We start from the raw sequence: 19110 nt of genomic DNA on the forward strand, positions 1-19110 counted from the left end.
AATGTAGGTAAAAATTAAACTTAGTGAGTTAGAAAACAGCAAAAAGAGAACTAAGGAATAAAATTCAGAAGCTAAAAGATCAAGAAAAACAGAGAAGGCACTAATACACAATATGAGAAATAAGGAGTTACCCTACAGGTATATTAAAACACATGTGAAATGACGTGTATAAGGTAGTCGTTGTGACATTGCTTTTAATGGTAAAAGATTAGAAACAACCAAACTGTCCATCAAGAAGGGTCTGGTTAAATAAATAATGGAACATTCATGTAGTGGAAAATTGTGCAGTTGTAAAATATATATATATAAAAAATAAGGAGAGAAAGCATGCTGAGGGGGTACTTACCACTGCCACTTTATAGTTTTTGGTTGAGTGAGTATATTACCTATTTAAACATTAAATAAAATATGTATTTTAAAAGCTTTTTGAAAAAATCTTTGAGGTGTTATTTTAGGTAAGGAAAAAAATCAAATGGTTCTATTTAATTCACTAATACTTTATTATGTATAAAAGTCAAGGCATAGTTGGGAATAAAGAGATCATATACGATTATTGCCTTCCAGTTTTTGAAAATCAGGCAGTCAGGCAGACACACAGGTACAAATGTAATGCAACTAAATGCAACACAAATACAGAAGCAGTACAGTGGCTGAACAGGGAAGGGAATGTGGGGAAACCTTGCAAAGGAGATAGGGCTTGAACTAGACATTGAGGGACGTGTTAACAGCTGGTGATGGGGAGGATGGTAGGCAAAGGGATAAAGAGGGCATCCTTTGGATGGAGGGAGGTACACACACAAAGTCTGGTAGGCTGGAGCATGTAGGGCTTAATTTGGGAATGCGGCAGTGTAGCCACGTCTGCGTCACTGGAATGCAAGCTGTGTTTGGGTGTGTAGGGACTGACTTGTATTGGGATATATAAGTCTGTATTCAGTCTTCTTTTTTTTTTTAAGGGAAGATTGCCGAAGTAGACAGGATAGACTAATGTGGCACGTGATCTTCAATAATTACCACCTCATCGCTAATCTTATTTCATACTTGTGTGTACCCTACCGGCTCCATGCCCCAACTCCTGCCATATTTTGAAACAAATCCTAGAAAACATAATTTCTCCTATAAATATTTTTGTAGCTCTAAAAGATACAAACTCTTTTTTGTTTTTTAAAACCAGTTGGATACTAACAATTGTCAACCCAATAAACTTTAATTTAAAAAAATAATAATAAAAAAATTAAATAAAACCAGTTGGATTATAAATTTCCAGTAGATTCATGAATGCCGTAAATAGTTTATTTTTGGTAGTTTTTTATTTGTTTAAATCAAGATACAAATAAAGTCTACAAATTGCAATTGATACATATTTCTTTTAAGTCTCTAAGTTTGCTTCATCTTTTTTTCTCCCTTGTGATTTATCTGCTAAAGGAATCAAGTTATTTGTCATATATCATTTCCCACTGTCAGGATTTTGCAGATTAGATCCCCATGGTCTAGTGTTTTGTATTCCTCTGTTTGTATTTCCTGTAAGTTGGTAATTGGATCTAGGGGTTTGACCAGATTCAGGGAAACAGAATGTCTGGTTATGTCTCTTTTTCTGATTTTTGCAGCCACTCTTTATCAGTGTCTTCATTTCAGTCATTCTTTACAGAGGAAAAAGAATAAACCAGTGAATCCCTTCTGGTTACCATAACATCTCTATTCTTTCACTTCTCAGCCCTTATAAATACCCTGTGCAAGTAGAGAATTTTTAAAGGTACATATACGAGAGTAATTGGTTTCAAGTGACCTTTGAAAACTAATATCAAACAGTTGTAAAATGTTTTCTTGGATTTAAATAAAGCAAGTTTATCTCTTGTTTTAATGGGTTTTCATGGCCTTGATTATTTGTGTTTTATACTTCATTAGATTGTTCTTCCGATGCAGTAGAAGTAAGGCTGAGGGGAAGCAGTGTTGTGGAACTGTCCCATGGCAGGTAGGAATTATTCACCTGCTTTTAAACCGGCTGTGTGAAGACTGTTCAATCTGTGGCGTCATCTGCAAAGACCTTGACGTCCACCATAAACTGGTTGGTCTCTGTCATCCTGTCTCTGAAAGGCAGTTGATAGAACCTGTTGGGACTTGTAATTCAAAGGACTGGTTATATTCAAGAATTAAGTATTTGCTTCATATTTCACTTACTTAAATACATTTCAAGGTCTTAATTATAGTCAATATTATCCTACTTAGGGAAATTTAGATTTACTTGACTAGCTTCAGCATCCTTTTATAGACTGATATCTCCTTGATATTGGTATAAGCTGAATACAATTCTTAAGCTCCTGGAATGTGAGAACGAGGAGAAACCCTGCAGATACCCAGTCTGTGAGGAACTAGACTTAAGGAGGTGACAAGACTTGTTTTGGTAGAGGGATAGATTCTACTAAACTTAGGATTCTAGACTCCTGCAGTGAAACCTTCCTAAAGCCAAATTCAAAGCAGCTTGTTTAAGTTTGGGGAAAAGTTCATCTTGAGAGAATAGTTTCTCATGAAAACTACATGGTTGTGGCTTGTTGCTATTGTACACGCACTTTGATTTGGTCACTGTGTTTCATTGAGGCCTGGAAGAGTGGTGATCATGGGTAGAGAAGGAACCAAGGATTGAAAGCACTGTAAAGAAAGTAATACGTCGTGAGTTTAGCACAGTCTCCTCTAGAGGCAGAAACGGTCCCGGCCATGTTCAGAAACATTGGACTGCTTTTACTCCATTTCCATTTCCTCTGAACAGAGGCGTTCTAGATATGAGGGTTGCATTAATGTTTATATTGATTATTTTCTTTTTCTTTTAGGATCCTAATTCCAAAGAACAGTCTGTAACCAGTAAGTCTCAGCATGCATCGGAGCCGTTTCTTTATCCTTCCAGTCAGAGAAACCCGTTCAAGGTACTTGACAAGAATCAAGAACCATCTCTCTGGAGTCAGTTCACCAAAGGTGGTGATGAGGAAAAGATGGCTGATAAGCAAAGGGAAAAGGGGGATCCACTCTTGGATCAAACGAAGGAAAAGAAGCCTGAATCTAACTGCTGGAAGGAGAAAGATGTCTCATCTGGCCTGGTGGTAAAGAAAAAACAATCTGCAGTTCAAGAGAAGAAGCAAGAGAAGAAAACAGAGCTTCAGTGTGAAGCAAAGGACACTGAAGGGACACACAATAGAAACCTTTTTGAGATTAAATCCAAACAGTGCCATGGGAATGAGCTGAGAAAACCTCCTGCGTCTCTTCAGGAGAAATCAAATGGCAGGAGTTATTATGTGTCCAAAGAATCAGAATCTCTGAGAGTAAAGGAAACCAAGCCTTTGCCTCAAATTGTTCACAGTCAGAACCCGATAAGCAAGCCCCGGAAAGGGGAACACCTCAACAAGGAGCCCCCCAAGAGCTGGGAGCCTGGAGAAACAAAGGCAAAGGACAACCCAAGCATGCAGACCACCCAGAAGCGGCTCCAGGGGCATTTCCAGGTGCCATCGGAGACCCATGGTGTGCCTGTGCCAAAAGGATTGGCCACTCAGTCTGCACTGCCAGCCACCGGGCCTTCCCTGGGGGAGAGGCGAGGAGCTGACACAAGCAGTGGTGACAGTGAGGAAGATGACGATGCTTTTGTTTCCTGTCAGCCAGAAAGCCCCCTGCTCTTTGATAGGACTCTGGACTCACAGAAGGACAGCTGTGAATTCCCTAGTCAGAGTGCACAAAGGAAAACGTCTCCTGCCTCAGGGGTTTCCAAGGAGGTAGAACCTTCAGACCCAGCCGCCCAACATGTGTACCTCACAACACAACTGAAACAAAAGAAGGTAACTGCTGACTTCTGTCTTTTCTTTCAGGTCAGAGCATTGTTTGCTTGCTCTGGGTGGATATGGGACCCCACAGATGACTTAAGAGATGTTAGTGTGAGAAAGGTTTTATAGGTGGGTGCTTAGTTTCTGCCTTTTCCTGTGTTTATATTTTCAGGATGGATAGGTCAGCTCAGCTTAAAAAAAAAGTATTGGTTTTCACACACATAGTCGTTCAAAGACCATAATTTCAGAGTTCTAGCATTGTAGGTATTTTAATCTGAAGCTGTCTTGCTCACAACTCGAGCTGAGAGATCCATCTTATTGCACCTGTTTTTCAGAGCACCCTGGCATCGGTGAACGTCCAGGTGCTTCCAGACAAGGGTCAGAAGTTGTTCAAGCAAATTCAGGAGTTGGAGGAAGCGCTCAGTGCTCTCGCCCTCTCCCCAGAGCAAGGTAAAGTGACTTACGCCCCAGAACTTGGGGTTTGCATGAACTTTACAAGAGACGTTTGAGACGCCATCTTGATAAAGAATACGGTGATTCATTCACCTTTCCATTTTATTATCTGTTCTGAGCTTTCTTTCAAATTACACCTGTGACTTATAAAAATTTTCTCTTATTTCCTGTGGACTCAACTCTCTTTCCCATTGTTTTGTGCAGCTGTTTAAATCCTGCGCTCTCTAGGAAGCCTTCCCCAGCTGAGTGGAATGGTGGTCATCCCACCCTCTCTGGCCCTCACCTCACACATATAATTCCTTCACTCTTCTGAACTTTAAAATGTTCTTCCCTTGGTTGTTCAGCAGGTATTAATGAGAAGAATAACAGCCAAGTACCGCAACAGAGTAACTCCACCAAAACTACGAGTAACCCTCCCCACTTGGTGCCGCCCAAACCCCTGCAGGCTCAGGATCCCCAGCCCCTGGGCTCCCGAGGACTAATGGCTGCCTGCCAGGAAGCTGCTGGACAGCCCAGGCAGTGCTCTGGAGGTAAGACCCAAGGGCCTGGCCCTGTGGTGCGCAGCTCCACCTGTGAGCTCAGTGCTGCCCGTAGATGTCTTTGTGCCGTGTGAAGGGAGACGCCATCCCCGAGTTCTGAGTTGCCCGTGTAAGGAAGATTGTGATGTGTAGCCGAGCTTTGCACAGTGTTCTGTAGATCTCCGTGAGGGCAGGACTGTGTCTGCCTTGTTCATTGCCCTTGATCATTGCCCAGTGGCTGGTGTGTGGGCGTCATCTAGAAAATGTGGATGAAACTTGAACTCACATCATGATGAGGTAAGGTAGGTAGACCAGCAGTTACATTTGTATTGTGTGTGAGTGTCTGTGTGTGTGTGTGAAGGCAGAGCAAAGGAATGCCATGAGTGAAGACCAATGGCTGATAGGTCCACCAAGAGCAGTAACACCCTACATAGCTGAGTGTTTCCATCCTGAACTTTCTAGAAAATAATGAATTCAGAAGTAACAGCGGAATGAAGATGCCAGGTAGAGCCTCAGATGTGTAATACGATGGGTCGGTGTGCTGACGTAAGATAGGAGCTCAGGTTGGCTGGCAGTGACTAGCAAAACTAAAGCTAGTTTTCACCCAGTTGAGAACTGCAAGAGCTAGAGAAAGAGAAAAGGAGAGAAGCAAGCAAACAGGGAGAAAGAAAGGCAGGGGAGAAAGCTGAAGAGCAGCAGTTAGCAAGGGGGTAAGAAATAGACTCGGTGCCAGATGGAGCTAAGGTCAGTCTCCATGGGGACAGAAGGTGCGCCTGTTACAGTAGCAGCGTGGGGATGGGTGCGCAGGGCTGTTTGGAGAGTGTTGCTATGTTACAGCCTCATTCTGTAATCGTAACAGCGACTGAGTCGCCTGGAGGGAAATTAAATTATGTTAGATGGTTAAGGTCAGCAAGTATGTGCTAGGTGTTGGAAAGAATTCCATTAAAATAATTTTTCAGTTAAAAACATTTTAATGGTTAATGTGTACTGTGTTTCCCCGAAAATAAGACCTAGTCAGATCATCAGCTCTAATGCGTCCTTTGGAGCAAAAATTAATATAAGACCGGATCTAAAATATAATATAACACAACATAATATAATATAATATAACATAACATAATTATAATAAATATAACAAATATAATAATACTGGGTATAACATAACATAACATAACATAACATAACATAACATAATAAAAGACCGGGTCTTATATAATATAATATAATATAATACCCGGTCTTATATTAATTTTTGCTGCAAAAGACGCATTAGAGCTGAAGGTCTGGCGAGGTCTTATTTTCAGGGAAACACGGTTTTGGTCTAGTAACCTGTTATTTGGCTCCTTCATCCCTAAAATTGCAACCAAATGCCTGCATTTGAGTAGAGGTCCTTCATGTAGAATGCGAGAGCTCCCAGCACTGCAGTGTTTCCCGGGGCAGTGCAGTCATCGGGTGACGCGCTCTCCAGGGGCGGTCTGTCCCTCTCTGCCTGAATTTCACCCAGCTTGACCTTTCCTGTGCTGACTTCTTTGCATCCAGCCCCAGGGACCTTTTCTCTGCCATCTCTTCAAAGCTAGAAGAGAAAAACCTACCAAAAATTTAATAGGTTATCTAATCTTTTTCATTTGATTTTCTATTATTTTGTCCTTTATTATAACAGTTTTTTATGTGATTAAAAAAAGCAGACAGAATGAGGATAGAGGAGCCTGTGAGGCTAGGAGAATCGGGAGGCAAGAAATGTTAGTCTAGTATGATATATCAACGATAATTAAAAATAAATTAAAAAAAAAAGGACTTTTTAGTCCATACAGAGCCATCAATCAGCAAATAACGAAATGCCTTTTTGCAGCTATAGCCAGGACAATACGTGTGACACCTTTAGGTAACTCCTATCTGTTTGCAGGCCCTACGAACCACGATCCCCTTTACGCTGTGTGGAAAATCACAAGCGAAGCCATTGCTGAGCTGCATCGATCACTGGAGTCGTGTCCTGCTGAGACAGCTGTGGCAGAGGATCCAGCTGGGTTGAAGGTGAGCCAGGGAGGAGTCATGGTACAGAGTGTCCAAAACAGAGTCCCAACCCCCGTAAAGAGGGCGACCGCTGTGAGATTGCTGGGCAGAGCGCCATTCTGGTGTGTCATTCCTATAGATAATGCTTTAGTAGCTTCCCTTGCTGTATTTTGTCCTTTTCTGTTTAGCATTGAGGAAAAAAACACCACTTTTTTTCTAACAGTCATAAAGTTATACAGTTGACCTTGAGCAGCATGGGTTTGAATTGCATGAGTCCACTTAAAATTTGCATATAAGTGGGTCCAGTCAGTTCAAATCCACATTGTTCAGGGTCAACTGTATTTTTGATCCACATTTGGGACTCTATCTTATGGATGGCCGACGACTAGTTAGTTACATGTGAATTTTTGACTGCAGAGGTGTCGGTGCTCCTAACCCCCCATGGTTCAAGGGTCAAGTGTATATGTCTGGAGCAGTAGCAGTTCCAATTATTGACCTTCAGTAGGTGTCACATGCTACAAAGGAATTGCTGCTCTTGATGAAGTAGGTGGGATAAAAGTGCATATACAACATACATAAAATAATTAGAAAGTGACTTGAAGACAGATAAAATGTGCCTTGTGATATACTGTAGATTGTGTACAAAGTACAAAAGGGATTCAAAATAAAGGAAAAGTCACTCTAGATTAATAATTATTTGTTGCCTGCCTACTTGGTGCCTTACAGTTATAGGCCTAAAGATAGCAGAGGGGACAGAACCCAAACCCTCCAGTTAGGGGGAGTGGTGGTTAGCCGGAAGATACAGAGATTGGAAGGACAGGGTGACATCAGTACCTGAGCTGGGAGCCGCAGGTGACGTTCCTGAGCAGGAGGACTCCCTTGCCGTAGCCTGGCATTGGTGAAGGAACATAGATTAGACCAGCTCAAGAGACACTATGGAATCACTGTAGAATTTTGAGCGGGGGTGTTTTATGAAGGATATTTTTGTCACTGAGTATGTAGAAGATAAACTGGAGTAAGAAAAGACTGGGAGAAGGATGCAAGTTAAAGGGCTATTGAAAATGATGGCTAGTACTGCAGACTTGGACCCTGGCTACAGAGAGGAGAGTGACATTTAAGAGATAACAAGAAAAAGCCAACAGAATGGCTGGTGAAAGTAGGGTGACCAGTTAGAGGTCTTGGCTGCAAGCAGTGGAAACTGACTTTGGCTGATTAAGCAGACAAGCCAGGACTGTCACTTGAGGGTGAGAAAAGGGGCTTTTGACAGACATGCTGGACAGTAGGCATAAGTCACCACCGCCCTGGGCAGGCCAGGACGTGTGGTTTATCCTAGGTGAGAGGATGGAGCCACGGACTTCCAGGTGAGACAGGCAGCTTATATGACAACGAGAATACTGGGAGGATCACGTACAGAAAATAAAAGAGTAGAGTGTGGAGTCCGTGTAGCCGGGATCCAGGAGAGCCTCTCTCTCATTAGGAATTTGTACTTAACTTTTGGTCATTGCTTTTGTTAGGTCCCTTTGCTACGGCACCAGAAACAGGCATTAGCCTGGTTACACTGGCGAGAAAGTCAGAAGCCACAAGGAGGAATTCTAGGTAAGTGGTATTGTGGTGAGAGCCAGCAAATGCATTGTGGCATTATTTCTTTCAGTCCTGCCCACAGCTCTGTGGGGTTGTTGCCCCCTTTGACAGATAGGGAAATTCAGGTAAGGAATGGTTAAGCAACATGCTCATGAGTACGCAGCTGTAGGACCAGTCAGGGCTTGGTTGCAAGCAGTAGACGCTGACTGGCTGATTAAGCAGAGACAGAGTTTATTCTGCAGTGGCCCACAGAGTCTGGGAGATGTGGAGAGCCCGGCTGTAGGCCAGACTTGTAGGACCAGTGGCCACAGCCAAGTAATAAACTGAATGTCTGGAATGTGTCATCGCTGCTTGCTCCATCAGGCACTAGAGGAAAGCAGTGCCACCCCAGAGTCAGACCCTTCTGCCTGTAGGAGGGGGTTCTCAGGGAGCCTCTTTTCTCAAGTTGCTTACATTTGAGTCGAAGTCTTGTATGAGAACATGTGGTCTGTGGAGCCAGGGCGTGCGGCCAGAGCCATAGCTGCAAGGGAGCCCAGAAAGCAAGTTTTTCAGGCTCTGCTTTGGGCACTCATCAAACTGAAATTTTCTCAAGTGCTCAACTTCTAGAAAACATGACAAATGTCCACTATGGCTAGTAAGTGGCTGTGTTGGGGGTCCTTAAGACCACCTCCAGGTTTGATGATTTGCTAGGAGGATGCACAGCATGTAGTCATATTCATGGCTATAACTTAATACAAAATTAAAAACTAATAATAAAATTATTTTGAGTTGATGCAAATTACAGTCCGTCAAGGGAAAAGGCACATGGAGCATAGTCCAGGGGAAGCCATGGTCAAGCTTCCAGAGGCCTTCCCAGTGGAGTCACACAGGGCGTACTTCTCCCAGCAGTGAGATATGACAGCACACGTAAAATATTGCCAACCAGGGCAGCTTGTTAGAGAGAGGTTCGGTAACCAAGGTTTTTATCCGGGGCTGGTCACATAGGCAGCTTCAGCATGTTATGTACTTAAATTCCTCACTTCTAGAAGGTGTTCGCATGAACCGTATTGTACAAATAGGTGAGGCACCGTGAGCCACTCTTAGCAGTTCTGGGAGTGGTGGGAAACCGCCTTAAATCCGAGTTGCCAGACGTCAGCCAAGGGCCGACCTTGTAAGCAGGTCTTTCAGTGGATAGTAGACAGGCCTGCTGTGTTAACTCCTCTGCACAGGGGCAGAGCCAGAATTTGGACCAGAACCCATGCTGTGACATTTTACTTCTGCTATGTCAGAAGGATTGACTGTTAAAATGAGGATAATGTTTTATAGGGTATAAGTAGTAAATTGGTAAGTTCAGTGACTGGTACGATGAGAGTACCCAAGAAATGTTCACTTATGCTCCTCGCTGATGAGTAAGTTAAGGGAATGGTGGGGTGTTTTGAGTTAACTCCAGAAATGTGGGAAGCACCAGTCAAGTAGGTAGTGGGATATTTCTACTGCATCTTTTTGCTTTTGTGGGGGGTAACAAAAAGACTAGGCCACGTCTTCAAACTGAGATAGAAAATCAGTGAATGCATTGGATAAGTAACAGTGCAACATGGAGACTAGAGTAAGCCTATATAGTAAGTTTCAAGTTTTACAAAAGCTACCGTTATTTTCTTTTATGTAGATCTCAAAATAAATAGCAAGAGCTAGGGTTCATTTAAATAAGAAAAGTGAAGGCTTCATTAGAGCTGGCAAAGCATTGTGCCCTGAATGGCACCCACAGCAAAGAGAGTGTCTGCCAGTGGTTTCCTCTCTTGAAGCTGAGTTGACTCTTTGCCCTCAGTAATTAACTCTTCTGTTTTTGTTTTTATTTTCCAGCGGATGATATGGGATTAGGAAAAACCCTGACAATGATTGCACTTATCCTGGCCCAGAAAAATCAAGAGAAAAACAAAGAAAAGGACAAAAACATGGCCTTGACTTGGCTTTCCAAAGATGGTATTCATGTGCCTTCACAGCCTGCTGTTTCCTAAAGCATTCGAGCCAGCAGAGAGGGGAAGCTTTTAAGCTACGAAAGGACATTTTTGGTCATATTTAATTAATCTATTGGAAATCTGGTATTAGACTACTTTCCTGTAGTGTCATTTCTCATGCTGAATATGCTACTTATAAGTGACCATTTTTTCCATTTAATATAAACTTAGCTTGACCTGTGATTAGAAAATTTTTATGGAAGACTTAAACATAATAATGATTATTTTTGTTAATATTGAAGGTAACACTGCAGGGTAGATCCAAATTAGTTAATATATTGTTTTTTTAAGGAAGATCTGTCCCAAATTCAGATTTTAGCCACCCCCATAGCAGAAACTGTTTTCCATGTTTTTGAAATTCCAGAAGTTTCCAGATTCTAGACAATGTCTATCTTCTTTCACTCTGTTTTAAAAATGTAATAATTGTGTAAGTACCTAAAGGTTAACACTACATGTACGTTGCCATGTACACAGGTATATTTCTCAGTTGAGCAGAGTTAAAATAATCTGTGACTGTCTGCTGTCAGGGCCTCTGATGACCACTGCTACTGGATCCTGGTACACACACACACACACAGACAGCCTCACACTGATGAGGGTGCAGTGGTACAAATACTCCATCACTAACTTTTTCCAAAATAATGTTTTCTTAGGGGTTTTTATACTTACATTGTAATGTGGATGTAATTGTTATGTTTTTCGGAAAAAAATAATACTTCCCTGTGATGAATCAGCTTAGGACGAGTTGGGAAATGATCCAGCTTCTACTTTCTGGCCACTGTGAAAGTGCATTTTTTTTTTTTTTTTTTTTTTAAGACTGAGGTCATGTACTACCTACTTTCCTCTCCCTCTTTAGCCAATCTGATGCTTTTATAGGGGAAAATAAAGAAGTCATTAAGTGTTTTGAGTTAAAAGACCATCTCTTCCATGTCCTATTCTATAAGCTACGTAGAAATTAGAGCAGCAGTTGTTAAAAATATTGCTTGGAGAAATAAGTCTGTAAGAGAAAGTTACTGTCTTTAGGAAGCTAAAGTCTATTTAATGAGTATAAATAGGTGTTGATTTTTTTTTTCCTTCCTCCAAAGACTCCACTGAGTTTACTTCCAATGGAACACTTATCATCTGTCCTGCTTCCCTGATCCATCATTGGAAAAAGGAGGTGGAGAAACGTGTGAGCAGCAACAAACTAACAGTCTATCTCTATCATGGGTCCAACCGAGATCAGCGTGCAAAAGTGTAAGTGCAGAAACACTGCGATCAGTAGGGGTCCTCACTGTCCCCAGAGGCCACAGGACTGTACCTGCTTTCCCTGGGTTTTCATTTAATCAGGACTTATATACATTATGTTATATTAATAAGATGACCAAAGGCTCTCTCATCACTAAACAGCCCTCAGCTGTACAGGAGACATCTCTTGAGAGAAAATGGAATGCTTTTGCTATATCCTTGTCACTGTCCCCAAAAGCTGCTGTGTGAGGAGGTCTGGGATGCCTGAGTTGTCACCCAGATAACAACAGCAGCATTCCCCTGGTGAAAGAGGATATGTCACAGTTATTTCATGATTGCTGAATTTCTGAATCCAAATTCACATTCTTTTTCTGTTACTGTGAATGGAACCAGCTCAATGTTAACAGAGCATTTTGATGTAATACTAATGATTAGTTGCTATAGGCTGTTTATCTTTTCATGACTGGTTTTCATTTATGAACAATTGAAGAAGTTTTAGAATCAAGAGTTTAGGATTGGGCCTCACTGAATTCCTGAAGAGGGATGATCAGGAAGGATGAAAGAAAATGTTTCCCCAGATGGTAATTTTAGTCCTCGTGTTTGTCTTGGTTTTAAAGGAATTGTTTTTTGTTCCTAACTGCGATAGGATGGTCTGGATTGAATACTTGCTGATTAGTTAACACGTTGCGTACGGATCACGAGAATCTTCACGAGGGATTTAAACCCCGCCGTACGCAACGTGTTAAGAACAGAGTTGTTTCTGCTTCTGAGTCATCTCTCTCCCCAACCTCTGACACCGGGTATTTTATCTCCTGAAGAACAGGGTAGGTGACTTACGGCACAGCAGCTCTCATGACTGAGAGTCACTTCAGCAGACTGAGGCAGCCAGGCAGCACCACAGCCTCGTGCTTCTCCGGCGTAGAGTTCTTTGAGGAGCATGCCTTCTTTCTGGATTTTTATTAGAAGTAATTCGCATCTCACTTGATGTGCCCTTTGATCGTACTGGGTGTGGTGTGCAGAATGCACTAGTTGACTGGAGTCATTCTCAGTTATGCTCGTTCTGTGATATAAAGGCCACATGTAGACGTCGCTGTCTCTATGAGTTAGGCATCTCATTTTTATCAAAGGTGTTTATTTGAAGTTCTCTCAAGTGCACAATATTAAGCTTTTGTTGGGAAAAGATTTGTGCCTTTCATTGAGAATCTTTACATGTAAAGAGTGTAGGCAAAGTAAACTGAAAATTTCCAGCATGATTATACCCAAATGTCAGAGCTAGACTACTGGGTTTTTACAAGTCCATTGTAGAACCTAGAGGAGACAGCATCATTGACCAAAGGAGGACAGTGCTTTGCGACTTCCTGGGCCTTCAGCGTCATCTGTGTCAAATCAATTCCTAAATGTCAGTTCTGTTCTGGCCACATCATATCAAGGTTAATATGACCCCAGCGGATTTTCCTTTCTGACTCAATTGGATGGAAAGAAGGAGGCTGTTCTGGCTGTGGTGAACAGACTAACACTTATCAGAGTTAAGAGAGAAGGCAGCCAAATGAGTGAAGTTTACCATTCCAAAGTTGTGTGTGTGGATTAAGGACATAGGTTAATGAATTCTGTCCTTCCAGCCAGTCATTCTGATAAAGGGACCCACTTTACCTCTTCTTGTCAGAGTCATAGAGGGAGCGTTTACCATTTGCTTTGTGTTCTATCTATGCAGCCTCTCTACGTATGACATTGTGATCACCACCTATAGCCTTCTGGCCAAGGAAATCCCCACGAAGAAGAAGCAAGAGGGAGAGGTCCCGGGCACAAACGTCAGTGAGAAGGTGAGGCTGGGGCCGCCAGGGAAGGAGGGGAGGCCACACCTCTTAACCAGATTCTTGTCACAGCACCAGAAATAGCAGCGGTACCCTTAAAGGTTCTAAACGTTTCACTGGTGAAAACGAAGCAGTCTCTCCTCTGTCCCTTCTCTTTTATTCCATAACCTCCTCAGTGACTGAAGTTGAGGCTTGGCACAGTACTTAGCTGTTTCTTAGAACGAGTAACTACATTGCAATTTTGTTGGTAATCATTACATGACTGTAGGAAGGCCTCACCTGTTGCAATTTTTATTTTAGTCTTTGTGGTATAGTCTCAGGATATGTTTTATGTTTAGTGTGAAGTCTAGTATTTTGGTATTAAGTCATCACTGCCTGCCTCCCTTCACCTTCCAGGAAACGGGGTTGAAACAATAAGGCTGCAGATGGGCTAAATGCTAACCTGAGAAGATCTCTGAATGTTTGCTGTGCACCCAGGGAGGCTCACTTGTCCGGGGCTGATGCTTTATTGCACAGTATTGTGGGCCTTTGTTCTCCTGAAAAGATAGTGTTGTTCCAGGAACTCATCTTCTGCATGTGTTTTTATCTTCAGTACAACAGAATGTTCACAGATTTCTGTATCTGGGGAGATCTCTAGAACACTTCTCCATCTTGGCCAACTCTGATTCCTTTCCAATGATTAACTGCAGATTCCTCAATGATTCCTCATTGCTTCCCGGATAAAACCTTAATTCCTTTACGTGATGTCTTAGGCTTTTTACTACCTCGCCCTGCTTGTGTGTCCCTCATCACCTACACCCCACCCCTCCGTGTGGCCCCTCACAGGCAGCCGCACCACAGGACGTGTACTGCTCTGCCATGTTCTCCCTCTAACTGGAATGCTTTGCCTCCCTGTTTGATTAAATGTGTCTTCTCGCACCTTGTGCTTAGTTACGTCACAGCACTCCATTTATTCAGCAAATGCTGAGTGCCTACTACATGCCAGATGTTATTTCAGGGATTAGGGATACAGCCTTGAACGTGACTGACTAGATTCCTAGTGCCATCTGTGGAATTATCCGGTGGGACTTACTACATCCTCGTCTACACGGTGTTGCAGTTATCTTGTTTTTCTCCCATTAGATGGTGAGCCTCTTGAGGGTAGAACTGTCCTTTATGTCTGGCTTAGTATCTTACATGTAAAAGTAGACTCTCAGTAAATTTTTAGTGACTTGTTGTAAATTTAGTAAATCCTTTTTATTGAATGAGTGAAATTAGCAGGCTCAGCACCTACAGTGGTCCTGATGCATAGCCATCGCGTGAAAGTGGGTTGAAAGAATAAATGAAAACTCAAGTCAGAAAACATTTTATTCTTAAGCAGCTTAAGCTCAAGGATTGGGACTCGCAAGTGACTAGTTTACTTGTTCACACTGAGGTTTCCAGTCTTGGTTTCTTAAGCTTAATGCTTATTTCAGTGGACCCTCAAACTTAAAGATTGGGTCCTCAATACTTGTTTGCTGTTTCCCCTTATCTTCTTGAAGACGTTTTCCCGTCCTGTTGTTGGATTTCACTGGTGTTTCTTCCAGGGTATCTTGACCCCTTTGCTTCGAATCACGTGGGCTCGGATCATACTGGATGAAGCTCACAATGTGAAGAACCCCCGCGTCCAGACTTCCATTGCTGTGTGTAAGCTCCAAGCCCGTGCCCGCTGGGCTGTCACTGGAACCCCCATTCAGAATAACTTGCTGGACATGTACTCCCTGCTGAAGTGAGTCAACTCTTTGAGGTGACACGAGTGTGAATCCCATCAGTGACCTCCATCAGTATTTCATCTCTTGATAACGCTCCGGTGTATGCCACATTATCTCCTGTGGCAGATGGCAAGCCTGTCAACCTTTCAAGGGCAAAAGAATTACCATTTATGAGAAAAATAATCTGTTGATTGACTGGCTGATACAGCACTTTGATTACATTCAGCCACTATATATGGAAAAATATAGAGCAGATTAAATTAAAGGAAACAATTGAAGTCATCTTTCTGCCACCCAGTGAATGTTTTGGGCTACTTCTGCTTTAAAACATATGGCCTAGGGTCAGGACTACAATTTATTTGAAGCAAACAGAAAAGAATGCTGAATTTCAAAATACTTGTTTTTATTAAAGTCAGCCCATAAGAAGATATGGAATCTCTTTGCTCGCCTTTGAAGCTTTTGGAATAAATTCTAGCTATTGGTTATATGTCCTGTTGTGATGATACTGACATTGTTAATGGGAAAATTCACATTTTTATAATGTGGTTTTCGTTACTGACTCGGATCTTTTTGATCTGTCTTGCAGAGCTTTGCTATGAAATTCACTTTTAAAAATGATTGGATGACAGATGTAACAGATAATCTGATTTGTTTTTCATCTGATGTTTTTCTTTGAACCTTTACTCCGTCCTCCCATACTTCTTTCTGACTCTCTGTCCTTCTTCCCCAACAAAAAAGATTTCTCCGTTGTTCTCCATTTGATGAGTTCAATCTGTGGAAGAGCCAGGTTGACAATGGTTCAAAGAAAGGAGGAGAACGGTTAACTATTTTAACCAAGAGCCTTTTGCTGAGGAGAACAAAGGACCAGCTGGACTGCACTGGCAAGCCCTTGGTAATCTCATTTATACGCGTCCGTGGCGGGGGGGGGGGGCAGGCCAGGGAAGGTGGACGACCATGTCCCTTCTGGGGTAGAACAGCTCTCAGATATGCTTCGGGAGGCTCTGAGTCTCCCGTTTTCCTGAGGAGGCCCTGGGCTTGCTGTCCTGCCCGTGTGGCTCAGCGGTCCTGTTGTGTCGTGTTGGAGCAAGCGGTCGTGTTTTAGGGGAGGGTGGGAGCTGCTGTCCGGGGCTTGACTAGGTTTCCAGTGTCACCTTGGGGGCATTGACTCTAATATTCAGTTCACTTGGGTAACTTCATCCCAGCTGGTCTTTTCTTTTACTCTTCCAGGTGGTGCTGCCCCAGCGTTCTTATCAGTTGCATCATTTAAAGCTTTCTGAAGATGAAGAGACTGTTTACAGTGTCCTTTTTGCAACATCAAGGTGTGTGCAATGAAGAAGCACTTTCTCAGCTGTATAGTATGCCTGTCGTTACTAGGGAGGGAGTTGGGGGTCAGGTTTTCTCCAACGGTAATTATGGATAAGTTGGATATCCGTGCTCCGTTTATTATAAGCCCCCTCTTTCACTCCTTACCCGCTCCCTGGCTCAGCTTTGTCTCATATACACATCGAAGGCTTTTGAACCTGTTCTTCATTCGCTTCCTTGCACAGAAGTGCTGGGTGTGGTCACCACCAGTTCTGTCTCATCCCCATGGGGCCATATTGGGAAATTACATCTCTTTGACCTTTGAACCTCATCCAGCATCTCATTGGAACTTAAAAAAATTGCTCTGTAATCCTTCTTGTCACTGTTCTTTGCTCTTTCTCTGAAAAACTTCTCCTTCTCTGAATTCCAGATTTAACTCTCTCCCGCTGGATACCTCTCATTTCTAACAGGAATATGCTTTTTTCTCCTTGTATGTACCTTATATATATTAACACTTATCAATAATGTTATACTAAGCAATAATGTTGGCATACCAGTATATTATATATTAATATTAAATGTTATATTTTATATTAATATATGAATCATTTAAAAATAATTGTTTTTTAAACAACTGTTTTTCATTGTCTTTGGCCAGCGCTGACTGTGAACCTAATAGCATTTAAAAGTCCACTTTGATAATGTTTTAAGGTCCTACGGCAAGCACAGTCAAGCAGTGACCATTTAAACCTGTTTGGTTTTAGCAAACATTGTATGTATATTCTCTTTTCTGATCTGAGGCAGGTCAGCTCTGCAGTCCTATCTGCAAAGACAGACAAGTGTGGGTAACGAATCTGGACGAAGTCCCGATAATCCGTTCAGTAGAGGTGAGCAGTGGGACACCCCTAAGTACATGTAACTAAGGGAAACGTGCTCTCAGAGTCAGAAAGTTACAGCAGTGGGAGGTTGTGAATTCTTGGTAGAGACTTGACGTTCGCCAGGAACCTCAAACCACAGTAAAATAGACTGATCTGTAAGCGCCAGACATGCTGGTCTAAACTTCTTTTTAATTATTTTCAAAATCTGCTCTATTAAATGCAAGTGGGTCTATAAAGAAAACCGGTATTTCATTTGGCTTAGTTGGTAGAGAGAAGTGAGTTGTAACTATATGATTGACGCTCCGATCAAAGAAGTTTAAAAGAGCCTCACTCAGTTCCCGATGCATCCCCATGTTTCTCTGTTTTACACCCTGTACTATTTCCTGTGGTTTGTTTTCCTTCCTGGAAGTGGCACAGGAGTTTGGGGCCACTGGGCCTGGGCACTCCGTGGTGGCAGACTCAAAGAGATCCAGCACCGCCCACATATTGTCACAGTTGCTGAGACTCCGCCAGTGTTGCTGTCACCTTTCTTTACTAAAGTCGGTAAGAAAAGCTTTTCGCTTGGTCCCCAGGAGGGCTGCTGGGGAGTCCATTTCAGTCTCCTGCAACTGGGATCTGGTCTGCTGGATGAAGGCAAATGGGGTTTGGGGTTGTTTCGGTTTATGGTGAGCCAGAAAAGAGGGGACTCGTTTGTTTTACTTTATTTTACATTAATCTTTATTGACCTTGATAATTCCCATGGTGTTGAAGAGTTTTATTGTTTGTTTTCTTTTGTTTTAAATAAGCTTTTTAATTTTAGAGTGGAAATGGCATTTTATTAAAAAGGAAACTAGTTATGCATACGTTGGTATTTTGGGCTATCACAAAACTAATTTAGTTACCTTTTTTCCTTCCTTCAGGCAGTATTGGGGCTTTAAAGTCTAGTTGTGAAAACTCAAGTATTTATGCAATTGGAAAAGCTGCCTTTACATTGGAGCGATGGGGAGTGTGTTATTCTTTTGAGGAGTCGTAATAATATATCTTGATTATCAGTAGCTTAATTAACTGTACTGTCCCAGCTGGGGACAATGAATGATCATGTAATCTGTCGGGCAAGTCTCTAAAAAGTTCTATCATTTGATTCATCTTTAATCTGGTAAAAAAAATTTGCAAGATTACATTTTAATCAGGGCTTCTCTGAGGAGATACTGATGATACATTAGAAGATATTTTGCTGTGTGGAGTGTTAAACAGTCAGCACGTCATTGGTAGGTAACATGGCCGGAAGCCTCAGGTGCCCGCTGTTGTCCCCTTCCTGTCTTCTGCTCAGGCCTTGGACCCAGCAGAACTGAAGAGCGAAGGCCTGCTCCTTTCCCTGGAGGAGGAGCTTGGTGCCTTGACCTTGACCGAGCTCCAGAACACAGAGCCGTCCTCCACGGTTTCTCTGAATGGCCAGTGCTTTCCGGTGGAGCTTTTTGAAGACACGCGAGAGAGCACTAAGGTACTTTTGTCACCTCTATCCTAGTAGAAAGGCTGGGACTCCTCACATGTTTTTCTGTGTGAGAGCACATTTGTCCAGGTGGCGACAGCCGGGTGTTGGGTGGCAGAGCTCGAACTATTTGATTTTAGCTGGTCAGATTCTCTCTCCAGTCTTAAATTCTTCTTTCATTTCATGAATAAAACTAAAGTTTCATAGTGGGCTTTTAGGGAGTGATGTGGGCCAGTCCTGGCATCAAGGCACATTTCCTGTCACGGATTACTGGGAAAGGAGCCTGTCGGGTTCATGCTAGTGACAGGGCCTCAGGGAGAGCAATTTGTCCCAGGAAA

General features: G+C 42.5%; 1 protein-coding gene across 7 annotated transcripts in view; it reads left to right on the plus strand.

Annotated features, from left to right (window-relative positions):
- The window catches only part of TTF2 (transcription termination factor 2), a 36358-nt gene that overhangs the window by 8512 nt on the left and 8736 nt on the right, over positions 1-19110 (plus strand). For 3 of the 7 annotated variants that reach the window (XM_019730607.3, XM_074318614.2, XM_074318615.2), the window contains 15 exons: positions 1903-1969; positions 2823-3815; positions 4136-4250; positions 4598-4783; positions 6675-6802; positions 8296-8377; positions 10202-10321; positions 11442-11592; positions 13295-13403; positions 14960-15141; positions 15863-16016; positions 16352-16443; positions 17231-17313; positions 17714-17847; positions 18614-18784. In XM_019730607.3, the coding sequence (XP_019586166.3) occupies positions 1903-1969; positions 2823-3815; positions 4136-4250; positions 4598-4783; positions 6675-6802; positions 8296-8377; positions 10202-10321; positions 11442-11592; positions 13295-13403; positions 14960-15141; positions 15863-16016; positions 16352-16443; positions 17231-17313; positions 17714-17847; positions 18614-18784 (2767 nt within the window). The remainder of the gene's footprint in view (positions 1-1902; positions 1970-2822; positions 3816-4135; positions 4251-4597; positions 4784-6674; positions 6803-8295; positions 8378-10201; positions 10322-11441; positions 11593-13294; positions 13404-14959; positions 15142-15862; positions 16017-16351; positions 16444-17230; positions 17314-17713; positions 17848-18613; positions 18785-19110) is intronic. The other 4 variants (XM_074318618.2, XM_074318616.2, XM_088799518.1 and 1 more) reach the window with 2 other exon arrangements.

This window comes from Rhinolophus sinicus, chromosome 7 (genome assembly GCF_057876585.1).
Source record: "Rhinolophus sinicus isolate RSI-liver-muscle chromosome 7, RSI-T2T, whole genome shotgun sequence".
Lineage (NCBI taxonomy): Eukaryota > Metazoa > Chordata > Mammalia > Chiroptera > Rhinolophidae > Rhinolophus > Rhinolophus sinicus.